This window comes from Bos indicus, chromosome 5 (genome assembly GCF_029378745.1).
Source record: "Bos indicus isolate NIAB-ARS_2022 breed Sahiwal x Tharparkar chromosome 5, NIAB-ARS_B.indTharparkar_mat_pri_1.0, whole genome shotgun sequence".
Taxonomy (NCBI): Eukaryota; Metazoa; Chordata; class Mammalia; order Artiodactyla; family Bovidae; genus Bos; species Bos indicus.
Window position 1 is genome coordinate 34027795 of NC_091764.1, and position 17605 is coordinate 34045399.

Sequence of the window (17605 nt, forward strand, 5' to 3'; positions counted from 1 at the left end):
ACAGATTGTGTTGCTCACACCAGGTAGTGGCCTCAGGGGAGGTTCGTAGTTCATATGTTGCCTGCCTTTGGTTTATCCAGGTGAAAAAAAGCAAACCTGAAGAATATGGATTCAAGATGAAAGAGGTAGATAAATAAAACCAACACTGATGATGTGTATCTTTCATTAAAAAATGGTTTATTGTGAAATACAGCTTTGTTCAGAAAAGCATCTGAAAATGTATAGTTCAAAAATACGTGCTTCTTTAAAATAGTCTAGTTCAAGTGTCTTTATATTTATTAGGGAAAAATTTATGAATTAGTTCTTACTAAAACCAGATAATTAAATTTCCAGAAAAGCCAAAAAGAATTCCTATTTTACTATTACATGTAGCAGTTTACTTATGGATGGACTTTTCCTTGTCAATAGAACTTCTTTTTTTAATGGGAAATTTTTTAAATTAGAAATTTAGGCCATAAAGTTCTAATGTTAATCCCAATAATATATTTACTGGTTCTTAGAGCATTCTGATTGCCTCCTTCTGTATGTTTTGTATATACTTGACTCTACTCAGCCTGTCTGAATCTTCCCCAGATTCAGAAAGTGTTCCTTTCATTTTGTGCCTGGAGCTGTATTGGTATTTTACATGTGCTCTTATTTAACTGTCCCAGTAACACTGTGAGATAATGCAGTAGCATCATTCCCATTTCACAGATGAGGAAACTGGGGTCGCATACTCATGCCCTCAGAATAAGTAAGAATTGAGCCCAAGTTCTGAATCCCTTTAAGCCCTAGCTCTGCCCCTGACCATGGACCATATGCCCCTCCTCCTCTACCATAATTTCCTCATCTGAACTCCTATGGGCTAGTGTCTACATCACTTATGACACACTTCCATGCCTCCCACGTTGCCCATATATAAGCGGGTGCTAAAGTAATATTTCATGGGGAGAGAGTTATTTTCCATTTTTGCAGGGGTGAGAGGAGGGTAAACCTGTGTAATAACTTTGTACTCCAAGAATGTGAGCTTGTAAAGAGTCCTGTCTCCAGTATTCTTTTTAAATGCCAGCCTTATAGTATTTTTGACCTTATCTAATGTTCCATTAGAGAAAAATCTATATAAAAGTTAACTTGCATTGCATATAGTGTTTTAATTCATTGGTATTAAAATTACTCAAAATCTATAGCTCTTTTTGACATAGAGTTGTCTTTTGTTTCCTCTCAAGATGAGCATTGTTTGGTACTAAGTAGCAATACATGACCCTTGAACTTCCAGATGTTCAAGCTGGTTTTAGAAAAGGCAGAGGAATCAGAGATCAAAATGCCAACGTCCAGTGGGTCATCGAAAAAGCAAGAGAGTTCCAGAAAAACATCTATTTCTGCTTTATTGACTATGCCAAAGCCTTTGACTGTGTGGATCACAATAAACTGTGGAAAATTCTGAAAGAGATGGGAATACCAGACCACCTGACCTGCCTTTTGAGAAACCTATATGCAGGTGAGGAAGCAACAGTTAAAACTGGACATGGAACAACAGACTGGTTCCATATAGGAAAAGGAGTACGTCAAGGCTGTATATTGTCACCTTGCTTATTTAACTTATATGCAGAGTACATCATGAGAAACGCTGGACTGGAAGAAGCACAAGCTGGAATCAAGATTGCTGGAAGAAATATCAATAACCTCAGATATGCAAATGACACCACCCTTATGGCAGAAAGTGAAGAAGAACAAAAGAGCCTTTTGATGAAAGTGAAAGAGGAGAGTGAAAAAGTTGACTTAAAGCTCAACATTCAGAAAACTAAGATCATGGCATCTGGTCCCATCACTTCATGGGAAATAGATGGGGAAACAGTGGAAACAGTGTCAGACTTTATTTTTTGGGGCTCCAAAATCACTGCAGATGGTGACTGCAGCCATGAAATTAAAAGACGCTTCCTCCTTGGAAGGAAAATTATGACCAACCTAGATAGCATATTCAAAAGCAGAGCTATTACTTTGCCAACAAAGGTCCGTCTAGTCAAGGCTATGGTTTTTCCAGTGGTCATGTATGGATGTGAGAGTTGGACTGTGAAGAAGGCTGAGCGCCGAAGAATCGATGCTTTTAAACTGTGGTGTTGGAGAAGACTCTTGAGAGTTCCTTGGACTGCAAGGAGATCCAACCAGTCCATCCTAAAGGAGATCAGTCCTGGGTGTTCATTGGAAGGACTGATGCTGAAGCTGAAACTCCAGTACTTTGGCCACCTCATGTGAAGAGTTGACTCATTGGAAAAGACCCTGATGCTGGGAGGGATTGGGGACAGGAGGAGAAGGGGACGACAGAGGATGAGATGGCTGGATGGCATCACCAACTTGATGGATATGCGTTTGAGTGAACTCCGGGAGTTGGTGATGGACAGGAGGCCTGGTGTGCTGCGATTCATGGGGTCGCAAAGAGTCGGACATGACTGAACAACTGAACTGAACTGAGAGTGAGGGATGTAAAAAGGAATGAGGCAAAGTGTCTGCCCTTGGAGCACTTTTAGTTTATTAGGTAAAACAAGAATATGAGCAACTAATCCTGACAAAAATTAAAAGCAGCCATGAAATTAAAAGATGCTTGCTCCTTGGAAGAAAAGCTATGACAAATCTAGACAGCGTATTAAAAAGCAGAGACATCACTTTACTGACAAAGACCATAATGTCAAAGCTATGGTTTTTCCAGTAGTCATATACGGATGTGAAAGTTGGACCATAAAGAAGGCTGAGCACTGAAGAATTGATGCTTTTGAATTGTGGTGCTGGAAAAGACTCTTGAGTGTCCCTCGGGCAGCAAAGAGATCAAGCCAGTCAATCCTAAAGGAAATCAAGCCTGAATATTCATTGGAAGGACTGATGCTGAAGCTGAAGCTCCAGTACTTTGGCCACCTTATATGAAGAGCTGACTTATTGGAAAAGACTCTGATGCTGGGAAAGATTGAGGGCAGGAGGAGAAGGGAACAACAGAGGATGAAGTGGTTAGATGGCATCAACAACTCAATGGGTATGAGTTTGAGCAAACTCCAGGAGATAGTGAAGAACAGGGAAGCCTAGTGTGCTGCAGTCCATGGGGTCACAAAGAATGGACACAACTTAGTGACTGAACAACAAGAACAGTCGTGACTGAAAAAAAACAAAAATAAGTCAGTGAGAGCAGCTGGGTAGGACTATAAACTCTTAGCTAACTGATTGATAACTTTTCATGCATGATGTTTTGGTAAATAATAAATCATTCAGTCATGATGTTAAGCTCCAAGTCATTATAATGAAATTAAATCATTATGCCTCTCTTTACAGCAAGTTTATTTCTGATCGTGAAAGTAGAAGAAGTCTCACCAACAGCCACTTGGAAAAAAAGAAATGTGATGACTATGTAAGTGTCATTTTAATAAAGTTTGCTTCTTTTTTAAATTACAATAATTGCAACAGATGTTTTTAATTCATCCAGCATGGTACCAAAAGCATAGCTGTTTACTCACCAAGACTTTCCTTGGAGCCTGTGTATTGTCTCCTGAAACCGCTTTGAAAAAATAAGTAGACCACGAAGAAAGAATTCATTGAGTTTCATTTCCCTGTTGGTTCCTGATAGTGCTTTAAAGGCTTTGGAGTGATGATCTTTATGGAGGACTGTTTTGTTTAGTGTGACTGTGTCTCTGTTCAGATTCCAGGAACAACCTCCTTGGGGATGTCTGTTTTTAACCTAAGCAACGCCATTATGGGCAGTGGGATTTTAGGACTCGCCTTCGCCCTGGCAAACACTGGAATCCTACTTTTTCTGTGAGTGTTGACACAGCCATACTTTCCATTTAAAAACTGTATTTTCTGTATGTTTCTGTTCATACCCAGAAGACACTGGAAATACTTTTAAATGGTTCTTACTTCTTTTTATGTTTTACTAGTGTGACTATTTTATAGTGCATACTTTTGTATTGTTTGTTTGAATGGTTTTTTTCCAAGGAGCACCTAATGTTTGTACAGCTAAAAAAATAGAAAATCATTTTATTAATCAAAAATACCAAAATAAGTACTTGTGAAAAGGATAAAAGATTTGAAAATAGCACTTGTATTTTTGGACTCTTGACTTGTCACTTTAAATCTCAGCTAAATGGTGAAAATATTAAGAGGTGTTTAATCCATCCAGTCACCACTTTGGTATTTGAATTGCTGTGGGATATAAACTATATCCAAAGGTAACTGCAAATTTGTTTGTAAGAAACGTTCAAGAAGCAAAGAAGTTTTCAGTGTTTTAAAGATGAGAAAATAGGGTGTACTTTCTCCCTGAGATTCAGTGAAAAGAAAATCGGCAGTTTTCTTTCACAATAAGTTCATCTCAAACTGTTGAAGAAGACTTTCTGCAAATGTACAGAGGGCTTAATTTCAGTTGGAATGAGATGGCAGATCATTGCAGTCATCGTTCATACGAGGAAAATTCCTACCCAGTCTGATTCCCCTCTCACACCTCAAAGGAGTATCAGTGGTGCTTTGCCTGATGAGGCTGGTACAAAATGCCCTTCTCCTGGGATCTTGCCTTTTTGCCCCTGACGACACTCCCACTCTTCACTGGGTTTGCCCAGTAGTCCTCATTGTTGTATCCATAATTTCTTTGGAAGCAGTTCTGAAAAGACTACTAACCCTGCAAATTGTGTTTATTTCTTTAGAAAGACTTAGAAAACTGACAGAAGTACATTGCTACCCATCCCACACTACTCAGGCATCAGAAATTTCCATCCAGGCTGTGCTGTAGGGATTAATATTCTTACTTTTGTGTGTAAACCCATTAGAGGTGTCCTTCCTAGAATCAGAGAAACTCTGTGTAGGACAGTGAATCTAATATGTTGCCTTCCTTTTGTCAGCCTAATTCAGGAAACCCTCTTCTCTTTATTGCCGAGATCGAATCTTTCTGGGTGGTCTTTCTGTGTATGTATATCCTGAGCCAAGTGCTAGGTTTTAAAATGACAGAAGTTGAACAAAATATTTCTATGGTGATATTTTTTTTGTATATGTGAAACTCTGACCCTGTGAGGATGCCATAGATGGAGTTTGAGTAGCTGTTACTTGTGATTTTCAGTGCGTTGACATGAAACACCTAACTGCTAGTCTCTCCTTCTAAATGGTTATGTAGTCCAACAAGTAACTTAGCTACTGTGAGCTGGAATTCCCTGTGCTTTGAAGCAAGAAAATTGCACTAGAAAAAAAATCTCACAACCCTATTTACCTCCAGAACCCTATAGTTCTGTGACAATTTTCAGTTATTCCAAAGCTGGAAGTAAGTTTGGTTCAGATGTAAGTGTTTCACATTGATTTCTTTCTTTTTAGCTATTGTAATATACAAAGTGTCAATTCTTTAAGGAGGATAATGAGAAAACTCTTGTGGCTTATACTCTATGCCAGGAACTACTCAGAGTGTTTTAAGCTGAGTCCTGACGAGTTTATGAGGCAGGTACTACTGTCCGTTCCCAGTTTCAGAGATAATGCAACTGGTGCTTGGAGAGTAGACCTTTACTCTGGAATCTCTCTTTGCCACCATCCTGGTAATTCCCTCCTCCTTTCTTCTCTGCTAGATCCTTTGTTCCCTGCATTTTCATTTCTTGCTGTTTCTGGATTTACTTCCTTTTTGCTGCTGAGAAAGGGTAAATAAAAATAAAATTTCTGAGCCCTTCATATCTGAAAAATATTTTTATTCTGCCTTCGTCGTTGATTGGTAGTTTGGCTAGATATAAACTCTCTATTGGCAGTCATTTTCCTTCATAACTTGGAAGGCATTGCTTCATTCCTTCCTAGTTTTTTTCTGTTATGAAGTCAAAATGCTTCTGATTCCGGATCTTTTATATATAGCCAGGGTTTTTGTTTTTACTTTGTCTTTCCTGGAAACTTGCCAAATCTCTTTGTTCCCAATGTTCTGAAGTTTCACAATGATGTATCTTGCTATGAATCTCTTTTCATCCATTGTCTCAGGCAACTGGTACAGCTTTTCTTTTAGAAATTTATGCTCTTCAGTTCTGGAACATCTTCTTACATTGTTGTCTTGATGAATTTCTTCCTGCTCTTTCTCTTTTTCTCTCTTTCTAAAACTGTTACCAAGATTTTAGACCTTCTGGACTAGCCCTCTAACTTTTTATTCTTTTCTTTATTTAATTTGTATACTTTTTCACTGTACTTTCTGGGATATGCCATCAAGTTTTTCTCCAACTCTTTACTGAATGTTTTATTTTTTCTTATTTTTTATTTACAGGAGGTTTTAAACATTCTTTGAATGTTCCTTTTTTTATATTATTTTATTTCTGTTTTATGATTTCATTGTTTTCCCTGAGGATTCTAGTGATCATTTTTCTCAGTTATGGAAAATTTCAAACACCAAATTCAGTTCAGTTTAGTCGCTCAGTCATGTCCGACTCTTTGTAACCCCATGAATCGCAGCACGCCAGGCCTCCCTGTCCATCACCAACTCCCGGAGTTCACTCAGACTCACGTCCATCGAGTCAGTGATGCCATCCAGCCATCTCATCCTCTGTCGTCCCCTTCTCCTCCTGCCCCCAATCCCTCCCAGCATCAGAGTCTTTTCCAATGAGTCAACTCTTCCAATGAGGTGGCCAAACTACTGGAGTTTCAGCTTTAGTATCATTCCTTCCAAAGAACACCCAGGGCTGATCTCCTTCAGAATGGACTGGTTGGATCTCCTTGCAGTCCAAGGGACTCTCAAGAGTCTGCTCCAACACCACAGTTCAAAAGCATCAATTCTTTGGTGCTCAGCCTTCTTCACAGTCCAACTCTCACATCCATACATGACCATAGGAAAAACCATAGCCTTGACTAGATGGACCTTTGTTGGCAAAGTAATGTCTCTGCTTTTTAATATGCTATCTAGGTTGGTCATAACTTTCCTTCCAAGGAGGAAGCGTCTTTTAATTTCATGGCTGCAGTCACCATCTGCAGTGATTTTGGAGCCCCCCAAAATAAAGTCTGACACTGTTTCCACTGTTTCCCCATCTATTTCCCATGAAGTGATGGGACCGGATGCCATGATCTTCGTTTAGAGAATCTAAAAGCTTCCCTTCTTCCCTTTATCTCATGACCTTGCTTGTTTAGTCAGCCCCTTTCCCAGGTTGTCTTGAAGCAAATCCAAGACATCATTTCATTCAAAAATATTTCAGTGTATTTCACTAATATATAAGGGCTGTAAAACATAACCATAATATGTCATACCCCCAAAATTCACCATAGTTCCTTAATATCATCAAATATCGAAACTATATTTAAATTGCTCTGATTATCTCATTTTAAAAAAACAATTGGATTGTTCACATCAATACTCAAATAAGGTCCATACAGTATGAGTGTTTGGTATGTGGTTTAAGTCTCTGAGTCTGTAGGCCCCCCATTCTCTTGTATTCTCTTCTGTGCAATTTATTTGTTCAAGAAACTAGGCCATTTGTCCTATAGAGTTTCTATAATCTGAGTTCTGCTGATGATTGTACTCTTATGATGCAAGTTGACTTTTCTGTTTTGGACGCTTTCATTTTAGAACCTTTCCTTAGATGTCAGGTTGTCCCTCTCTGTCTGCTGTATTCAAGAATTGCCAGGGGGTTGGGGGAGAACGAGGCTAATTGAAATCTGGTATACATGAGTGGGGCTTGTTGGAAATAGCTTAACTAAAGATGCTGTCAGTAGCCCTTTTCTTGGGGAACCAGCCATGTCAGTTTCTCCTTGGCTGTTCACATCACCCAGAGATCTTCCTGTAAGGCCTGGACATTGCTGCCGTCTTTCTTGGGACCAAGTAGACGGAAATGGCTTGGGGGAATATCTCTGTGCATGTGCACCCAATCCTGGTTTTCATTGCAGTACCCCTCCCCGACAAGTTGTGCTGGGTCTCTCACTTGGAGACTTACAGTTTATACTCTTCAGAGAATATATTTATGTATCTTTTGCCTATATGGGAGAGGAGCAGTCAGCTCAATTTACAGAGTAGATACCTGGTCTGAGGAATTTGGCTATTTCTTGAAGTTTGACAGATCCTCTTTATTGAAGCTCATCGTGTTCATTGTTGCCCACTTCCAGTAATGCCCCCAGGGCCTTTTGGGAATTCTCTGGTGTAAACTGGCTTGGCTTTCTCCACTGCAAATTTAACTTTCAGATCTGTCTGCTTTCCAGCTTCTGAAACTTTGTAATTGTCTCTTCTCTCCTATTCTTACTATCCTAGCAGTTTTGTGCCTTTAAAAAAAATCCCTTTACAGGTTTATTGAAGCAGGGGAAGCCTTAGTAAATTCCAGCATTCCATCAACCATTCCTGAAACGTGGTTGATTTTTAGTTACACTGGTTCAGGGAGAAGTCATGTCTTATGAGTCTTCAGTTTCTTATTGAGGCGAAGACTTAGATAACGGTGACTTTTATAGTTGTAGGAATATATAGTTTTCTATATATATATAATATATATAGTTTTCTCCTCTGGATAAAACCATCATAGGTTGGTTGGTTCTTTGCAAGATCCATGAATAGCCAGCACCACACACCAAATCTTCAGGGTAAAGCCCTTGAAGGTAGTTGTATAGAGACCCAAACTTACAAGTTTTTCACAGAAGGCAGAACTCTCCTACCTCAGAACAAGGGTTCACTCTGTGTTGTAAAACCAGCTGCTCCCACAGCTGCTCAAAGCCAAGAAGCAGTTGGCAGGATGAAGATAATTCATGTGGTACAGGGCCCTGTTCCAGACTCTTATTGGCCAACACCGAGAAGGGATCCAAGCCTGCCCAGGCTTCTTTAGAAAAGCAGCTGGGAAGGCTCCTCTGTGTCTCACTGAGGCTGGGTGCCGGACTCTTCACTGGGGTCATCTGGAAACTTGCTGGGGTGATTGCTTTTTCTTGGATGAGACTGGGGCTTATTTGGGGGACCTGACTATAGTGGCTATCATTCATGTTTAAAGCACATCTGATTCAGTGAATTCTGCCCTATTATAAGAATACTGTGAGGATTTGTGTTATCCAGAGCCTTTCTGAGGCCTTATATTGGCATCTTAAGAAACAGGAAATACGGTCATGGGGACTCTCAGCTTACAGTTGTTCTGAATGTATATGTTCTTTGTTAAAAAAATAAATAAATAATGGGGCTGTTCCCTGAAGCAGCAATTTGGGGATGTGCTGAGGCACAGCGTCACAGTGTTAGTTGCTCAGTCGTATCCAACTTTTTGCAACTCCGTGGACTGTAGCCTCTGTCTGTGGAATTCTCCTGGCAAGAATACTGGAGTCATGGCCATTCCCTTCTCCAGGGAATCTTCCCTACTCAGGGACTGAACCCAGAACTCCCACATTGCAGCAGAATCTTTACCATCTGAGCCACCAGGGAAGCCCATCAAAGTAAGGGTGAGATGCTCCTATCTAATCGAGTTTTCCTAAGAGTGGGGTCCAAGGGAAAGGCAATGGATGCTGAAGAAATCTCTCTGCACTGTATCCTCCTCCTCTCTTGCTAATCTCTTTGCACAGCTTCCCCATAAATTCATTATAGCAAAACTAGGAATTAAAAGTAAATATTAGCATGGAAGAATGATGGCTTTTGTTTTGTTTGTTATTTCACATTCAGTTCAGTTCAGTCACTCAGTTGTGTTGAACTCTTTGTGACCCCATGAATTGCAACACACCAGGCCTCCCTGCCCATCCCCAACTCCTCGAGTTTACTCAAACTCACATCCATCCAGTCGGTGATGCCATCCAGCCATCTCATCCTCTGTCATTTCCTCCTGCCCCCAACCTCTCCCACCATCAGAGTCTTTTCCAATGAGTCAACTCTTCCAATGAGGTGGCCAAAGTACTGGAGTTTCAGCTTTAGCATCATTCCTTCCAAAGAAATCCCAGGGCTGATCTCCTTCAGAATGGACTGGTTGGATCTCCTTCCAGTCCAAGGGACTCTCAAGAGTCTGCTCCAACACCACAGTTCAAAAGCATCAATTCTTCAGTGCTCAGCTTTCTTCACAGTCCAACTCTCACATCCATACATGACCACAGGAAAAACCATAGCCTTGACTAGACGGATCTTTGTTGGCAAAGTAGTGTCTCTGCTTTTCAATGTGCTGTCTAGGTTGGTCATAACTTTCCTTCCAAGGAGTAAGCACCTTTTAATTTCATGACTGCAATCACCCTCTGCAGTGATTTTGGAGCCCCCAAAAATGAAGTCTGACACTGTTCCACTGTTTGCCCATCTATTTCCCATGAAATGATGGGACCAGGTGCCATGATCTTTGTTTCTGAATGTTGATCTTTAAGCCAACTTTTTCACTCTCCTCCTTCACTTTCATCAAGAGGCTTTTTAGTTCCTCTTCACTTTCTGCCATAAGGCTGGTGTCATCTGCATATCTGAGGTTACTGAGATTTCTCCCAGCAATCTTGATTCCAGCTTGTGCTTCTTCCAGCCCAGCGTTTCTCATTACCATTTCCCAAAACAGGAAAGTTGCATTTTCTGAAGATTTCTATTAAAGGCCTACATTTTATAGAAAATTAATCTCTGAAGAACATGTCATTTCACTGTGCCAGGTTAATGAGAAGTTAATTACACTATATAGAAGCTGATAAAGTAATAAATGCTTTATATTTTTCCTTAACTTCTTAGCATGTATTATTATTTTAATCATGTAACCTTTAAGTTTAAAACCATGAAAAAGAAGAATGTAATTCATGATATTCCTAGGAGCTCAAAGAGATATCACAGTTTATTGTAAATACTGAGTTTGTAAACTATCTGTTCAAAATGATCGTTGTGAAATAACATTATAATCTGTGTGGAGTAATAATTTAAATTTTATTTTGGTTGATTATTACTCCTGCCTATTTTTGGTGTTTTCCATTTTCTGTCTCACTTAGGTAGTGGTGATGAGAATAAAAAGGATAATGTCTAAAAGCACACTTTGAAAAGTGACATGCAATAAAACATGTATTAATTAGTAATGACCCCATCAGGCTCCTTTAAGAAACTAATGAGTGTGGGTATAGACGAGCAGGAAAGAGAGAGAGAGGGAGATGGAGAGATAACCAGGAGTGGCTGGTACATAGTAACACTATGTACTAAGCATTTGCTAAAGTATTAACTAGGTAGCTACTAAATAGTAGGTAACATTTGTTGAACGGTAACTATATATACCATATTATCTCATCTAATCCCCACAGCAACACTATGAAGTAAATATTACCCCCATTTTAATGATGAAGTAACTGATGTTTAATAACACCTTAGAAAGTAGGGGAGCCAGAGTTGCATTCAGAGTCTCTTGACTCTAGAACCTGAGTGACCTAAAACACTGTACTGCCTTTTAGTGATGCCTTCAGAAGCCAAATTTACATTATTAATGTACTTCTTGAGACAAATCTTATTCTTATCAATGGGTACTTGCAAGTTAATCCCTTATCTCTTGAAAAATCAGTAATACAAAAAATCAGTAATACAAAATACCTTGTAAAATCAGTCAGTATTCTTGAACTACTTTACTGCTGTTCCACCAAGAACCATCACCCACCTTTTTTGTAATGGAAATAGTTCAGGAATACCAAGGATACCAAATTGTGTATCAGAGGTGGTCAAGTTCCTGGTCTCAGCAAGTATAATACATGCCTCATGTGTTCAGTCACCTAGTCATATCTGACTCTTTGTGACCCTGTGGACTGTAGGCTGCTAGGCTCCTCTGTCCATGGGATTTCCCAGGCAAGAATTCTGAAATGGGTTACCATTTCCTCCTCCCGGGGATTTTCCCAGTCCTAAGCTGGGTCTCCTGTGGCTCTGTACTGGCAGGTGGATTCTTTACCACATGAGCCACCTGGGACACCCTATACAAGCCTCAAGTATATTGTAAAACCAGTAGGCTTTGTGAACTGCTTCATATTTGTCTTTATGTGTACTTGCCTTTGCCTCATGTACTATTTAAGATTGCTCACTGCCCTTGAACCTAATTCCTTCCAGGACTTTAACTAAATTTTTTGTAATTAAGAATTGAAAACCAAGAAATAGCAAAGTCAAATAACATCAAGTTCATTATTAGGGAATTGGTTAAATAACCATAATAGTTCCATGAAATGGAATATTCAGTTCAGTTCAGTTCAGTTCAGTCACTCAGTCGTGTCCGACTCTTTGCGACCCCATGAATCGCAGCACGCCAGGCCTCCCTGTCCATCACCAACTCCTGGAGTTCATCCAGACTCACGTCCATTGAGTCAGTGATGCCATCCAGCCATCTCATCCTCTGTCGTCCCCTTCTCCTCCTGCCCCCAATCCCTCCCAGCATCAGAGTCTTTTCCAATGAATCAACTCTTCGCATGAGGTGGCCAAAGTACTGGAGTTTCAGCTTTAGCATCATTCCTTCCAAAGAAATCCCAGGGCTGATCTCCTTCAGAATGGACTGGTTGGATCTCCTTGCAGTCCAAGGGACTCTCAAGAGTCTTCTCCAACACCACAGTTCAAAAGCATCAATTCTTCGGCACTCAGCCTTCTTCACAGTCCAACTCTCACATCTATACATGACCACAGGAAAAACCATAGCCTTGACTAGACGAACCTTTGTTGGCAAAGTAATGTCTCTGCTTTTGAATATGCTCTCTAGGTTGGACATAACTTTCCTTCCAAGGAGTAAGTGTCTTTTAATTTCATGGCTGCAGTCACTATCTGCAGTGATTTTGGAGCCCCCAAAAATAAAGTCTGACACTGTTTCCACTGTTTGCCCATCTATTTCCCATTAGACTACTATTTATAAGAGTGAAATAGACTTATATGTCCTGCTATGGAGAAATTTTCCAGGGATGTTATTATGTAGAAGCAAACTGAATATTGGGTGGAAGTGAGCATGGGGATAGATTGAGTATATGTACGTATATTACATAGACTTTGTGGGGAAGGTTCACAAGAAAACTGTTGACAGTGGCTACTTTGGGAGTGTGACGCAGGGCCTAGGGGTGGAATGGGAGTGGAAAGTTTACACTCCTTAACGTATCTTTTTCACCATATACTTTAGGGGAAGAAATTAGTTAAGAAATTGTTTTTTAAAGAACTTAAAACTACTGCAATGAGACTTTTTCTCTTACCTTCAGAAAACTTGAGAAAAAAAAATTCAGTGTGATTATTTAGACCACAAGAGCTAGAATGAGCCATCAGTACAGTGCCACCTGCTCCAATCTGCATTTTCCCTTCATCTCCCTGCAGACTGCCTCTGCATCAGCCACAGAGGCCACCGGGACTGTGCGTATCATCTCGGCCTTTCCACTACCCAGTGGGGGCCACCCCACTCCCGTACCATCCCTGTGCTTCTGAATCCTGACATTCCTCTAAGACCCAGGCCAGATGCCATCTCCAAAAAGGTTTCTCTGATCCTCCAAGATAGAGGGAAGGATCTCCCTTTCTTCTTTTTTTGGTGTAGCCTTTATAGCAAATAGCACTTCCATTATTTAGGGCTTCTCAGGTAACGCAGTGGTAAAGAGTCTGCCTGCCAGTGTCAGAGACACAAGAAATATGGGTTCAATCCCTGGATTGAGAAGATCCCCTGGAGTAGAAAATGGAAGCTCACTCCAGTATTGCCTAGAAAATGGACAGAGGAGCCTGGTGGGCTACCATCCATGGGCTCTCCCAAGAGTTGGACATGACTTAGCAACTCAGCACAGCACACATACTTCCATTATTTAGGCATATATATTCTGTTTCCTGTTGAACACTGATCCCTACAAGGGCAGGATTAATGTCTAATTCTTCCTTATTCTCCCCCTCACCACAAAATCCAAAACAGTGCTTGCCTATAGCTGATCTCAATAAAGTTTTCCTGAAATGAATGAATGACTATGTGAGAATTAGCTTAGTCTTACAAAGGCTTTAGGGCAAACAATGTCCCTTATAATTTTGCAAACTTATCAGAAGGGAAAAAGTCAACTATGAGATTTAGTTCACCCTCCAATTTTAAGTAGGCTGTGGAGATGTAATGAAAATTAGAGAAGGTTAGCAAGGGACTCACCACCCTTTGGTTACTTTCCTGGGAATGCCTCATTCATTTGAAAAATCAAAATAGAGACTGTTAAGAATTACTGTATGAGGTTAGCACTGCATTGCTAAAAGGGCATTTATTGCTAAATTGCTGTTTGCAGAAAGGACAGTACTTTTCATTGTTAGTTTACAGCAATTACCTTCACTTTGTGGTGGATTGTTTGTTCCAGTTGTAGGTAAAGTCCCTCTCTTAATATTTACCTTTGTAGATGGTTATCACTATCCTACCACCAAAAAAATGCAATACAGTATTGCCTATAATCACAGTGTTTGCAAACAAATCAGTAAATAGCCATTCAGTAAAGATAAATCTAAAAAATGAGGAATGCTATAAGCCAAGATCAGACTACCAGATGCCTTCTCTATGTTTTACAATTCAGCCCGCATAAGGGTTAGGCAGAAACTGATTTAGAACAACAGACTCATCAACACATTGCCCTAAATCCTGTTCATATATTACAGTTATTTGATCATTATTGTCGTGTCACAAATATGGGCTTCTTGTTCTATCAGGAGATTTGCTGTCTTAAACAACTGCCTCAGCATAGCTCTCTGGAGTCTCTCAATCTTTTTCTGCAAATTTTACCAAATTGGAGTGAGGTTGCAGTGTACCTTTGCAAATATTCTGCATGGTCTCGAACTTTCATTGCTTTATTACTTTAGATACATTCCTAAAAGTTTGAATCATACCCACCAAAGATGATAATTTTCCTCTTAGCCATAACAAAGATGGTCTGTGTGATATTTATCAAGTCATTCCTGGTAAATGTTGAGTTGTCTTCTCTAGGGGCTCTGAAGCAGGCAGTTCTTGGCCTCCTAAGGAAAGACCAAATTGGATGTTGTGATATCAAAACAGGCACAATAAAGAGGAAATCAATAGGAAATGCTGCTCTTCTGATGATCCTAGGAGGTCCCTGGGTAGAGGCTCACTCATCTTCCATCTTGTCAGTCACTTACTTGTTTTCAAAATTCTTTGAGTTATGGTCTCCGTTCCTTAGAAATGATTTGAAGAGAAAATTGTTATCCTTCAGCTGGCAGCAAATATCATTGGCCTCAGAGTCTCTTGTTTGGGAATAATGATACTGGAAGGGGAGCAGTGGTACATTCAGGCTTGCCAGCATTTGGAATACATGTAGAAAGGACAGCAGCAGTGCCCTTGAACTCTATTGAAATTCACTGGATGAGGAAGCTTTTCAGAAATGGGGAAATAGGAAAGGGGTTAGTGTTGTGCTAAAAATGAGTGCCTATTTTGTAAACAGAAGGAGTTGGCAAGTGTAAGAGATCGGTCCCACCCACTGTTTTTAAAAATTGAGCAGTTATGCTTCGTTGATGAATCATCTGAGATGTGTCTGATAAGGGCTTCCAAGAAGTCGATGCTCTTGGCCCCAGAGGTATAGGAGTGGTGTGCGTGTGAGTGTGCACGTGTGCATAAACACGCAGTACATACACTGAGTCTTCACTCAGGTCTTCCTATGCTGAGTTGCATCCAGGGCCCTGGTGCTACCCAAGGGCAGCAGTGTGGCCCCATTTTGGAGCCCTGTGTTTTTCTTAGTCTGCATGAAGCAGCTTAACTAAACTGTCTGAAACTAAACTAAACTAAACTGTTTAACAGTACTATTCGTGGCCATGATGCATAGAATGCCTTTAACGTTTACTCTTCTGGGTTACAGTAAGACAGATGTGTCACACAGTAGGTCCACGCAGTCCAGAAATTTGGATTTTCCAGAGTAGCTTGAACTCACAGAGTAGCAGGCAGTTTAGTAGATTGGAAAACTGCCCTGGCGTGGGCCAGTTAGTCTGGCTTTGTTCTATAGCCCCAGGCTTCACCTTTGGTCAGGCACACTGTATCAGTGATCTACATCTGTATCAGGGTCAGCAAACTATAGTCCACAGACAAAAGCCACCTGCAGCCTCTATTTGTATGGCTTGCTAGACGAGAATGGCTTAAATTTTTTTTTTAAGGGTTAAAAAATGAAGATACCTATAAAGTATGCATTGTTTCATGGAGTCTTTATAACAATTCTATTTAGCATCCCATTTTACAAATAAAGAAGCTAAGAGTTACAGAGGCTAAGTAACTTGCCCAGGATGACACCATTTGGGAGTGGGAGAGGGGACGGGAGGGCAACGATGATGTATTCCTCTTAACTCACCTTAAGTGTATGGGTTGTTACCTTGGAAACAGAAAAAGTGTGAATTCAGCCTGTATTCCACTGTTCCTACTGGAATGGAAGTCCACATAGCCCATCAAGTATAGCAGATTCCTTTACCTAGTGGTTATATGGAATTCTTTTGTCACTCAGGGGTCACATCTTTAGAGTGTAATAAAGGAGGCATCATTTTGAAAGGTAAGGATATAGTTTTGAGGAGAAGGGAAGCCACAAGGAAGTGATCCTTGTGGAATGGAAGGAAGCCATTTCTCAAGTTAAAAATGGAGCGCTCACAAAACCCACAACCTTCTATCAATAACTATAGTCAAAAAACAGGAAGTGGTGGCACATGGCTTTCTTGCTGATACAACTTCCTCATTTAAACTCAGACCTCCTCCTAACTTTCTTAGCTTCTCAAAAGCATCAACTAAACTGATAAACTCTATTTCTATCTACGTAAAAACTTCTCTCGCTTTAGGATTATATTAGATATTGTTTGATTTGATCACCAGTGAAATACATTCCTTGCCTTAGACAAAACAAATGACCTAATCAACAGTGACCAGTACTTTGTTTTTTCTAAGGCAAAGAATGTATATCACTGGTGATCAAATCAAACAATATCTAATATAATCCTAAAGAGAGAGAAGTTTTTAAAAGAGATACACAGATAGAAATAGAGTTTATCAGTTTAGTTGATGCTTTTGAGAAGCTAAGAAAGTTAGGAGGAGGTCTGAGTTTAAATGAGGAAGTTGTGTCCACAAGAAAGAAAGCCTGTGTCACCACTTCGTGTTTTTTTTTGCCTATAGTTGTAACCAGTCCATTCTGAAGGAGGTCAGCCCAGGATTTCTTTGGAAGGAATGATGCTGAAGCTGAAACTCCAGTACTTTGGCCACCTCATGTGAAGAGTTGACTCATTGGAAAAAACTCTGATGCTGGGAGGGATTAGGGGCAGGAGGAGAAGGGGACGACAAAGGATGAGATGGCTGGATGGCATCACTGACTTGATGGACGTGAGTCTGAGTGAACTCCAGGAGTTGGTGATGGACAGGGAGGCCTGGCGTGCTGTGGTTCATGGGGTCGCAAAGAGTCGGACACGACTGAGCGACTGAACTGAACTGAATCAACAGTGAGGCTAGTTTAAGAGAATCTTTGCACCACAGAATTTAGATTTGCCTACAAGAAAAGTAATGGAATTGTACAAATAATTGATCCTCACCTGTTCCCTGTCCAGCCTTTAAAAACCATCCCTTTAATTCTCTTGTTCACTTTGTAAATATTACAAATAATCACATGCTACTAGATCCTAGTGTGCTGGTCTTCTGACCCTCAGAATGTTGAAATTTAATCAGGGTGTAGTGACTAAGAAGTCCATTTTGGGACTGAATAACTAGATGTTTCTGCTCTTTTCCATAAGTATTTCATGAGTTCCTTAAATTAAATGGGAATTATATTAATAAGC

At 40.2% G+C, this 17605-nt stretch overlaps 1 protein-coding gene across 2 annotated transcripts in view; it reads left to right on the forward strand.

The window, feature by feature from the left end:
* SLC38A1 (solute carrier family 38 member 1) overlaps window positions 1–17605 on the forward strand; it is a 78775-nt gene that overhangs the window by 26745 nt on the left and 34425 nt on the right. For both annotated transcript variants that reach the window (XM_070789232.1, XM_019960741.2), the window contains exons 4-5: window positions 3295–3370; window positions 3659–3774. In XM_070789232.1, coding sequence (XP_070645333.1) covers window positions 3295–3370; window positions 3659–3774 — 192 coding nt within the window. The remainder of the gene's footprint in view (window positions 1–3294; window positions 3371–3658; window positions 3775–17605) is intronic.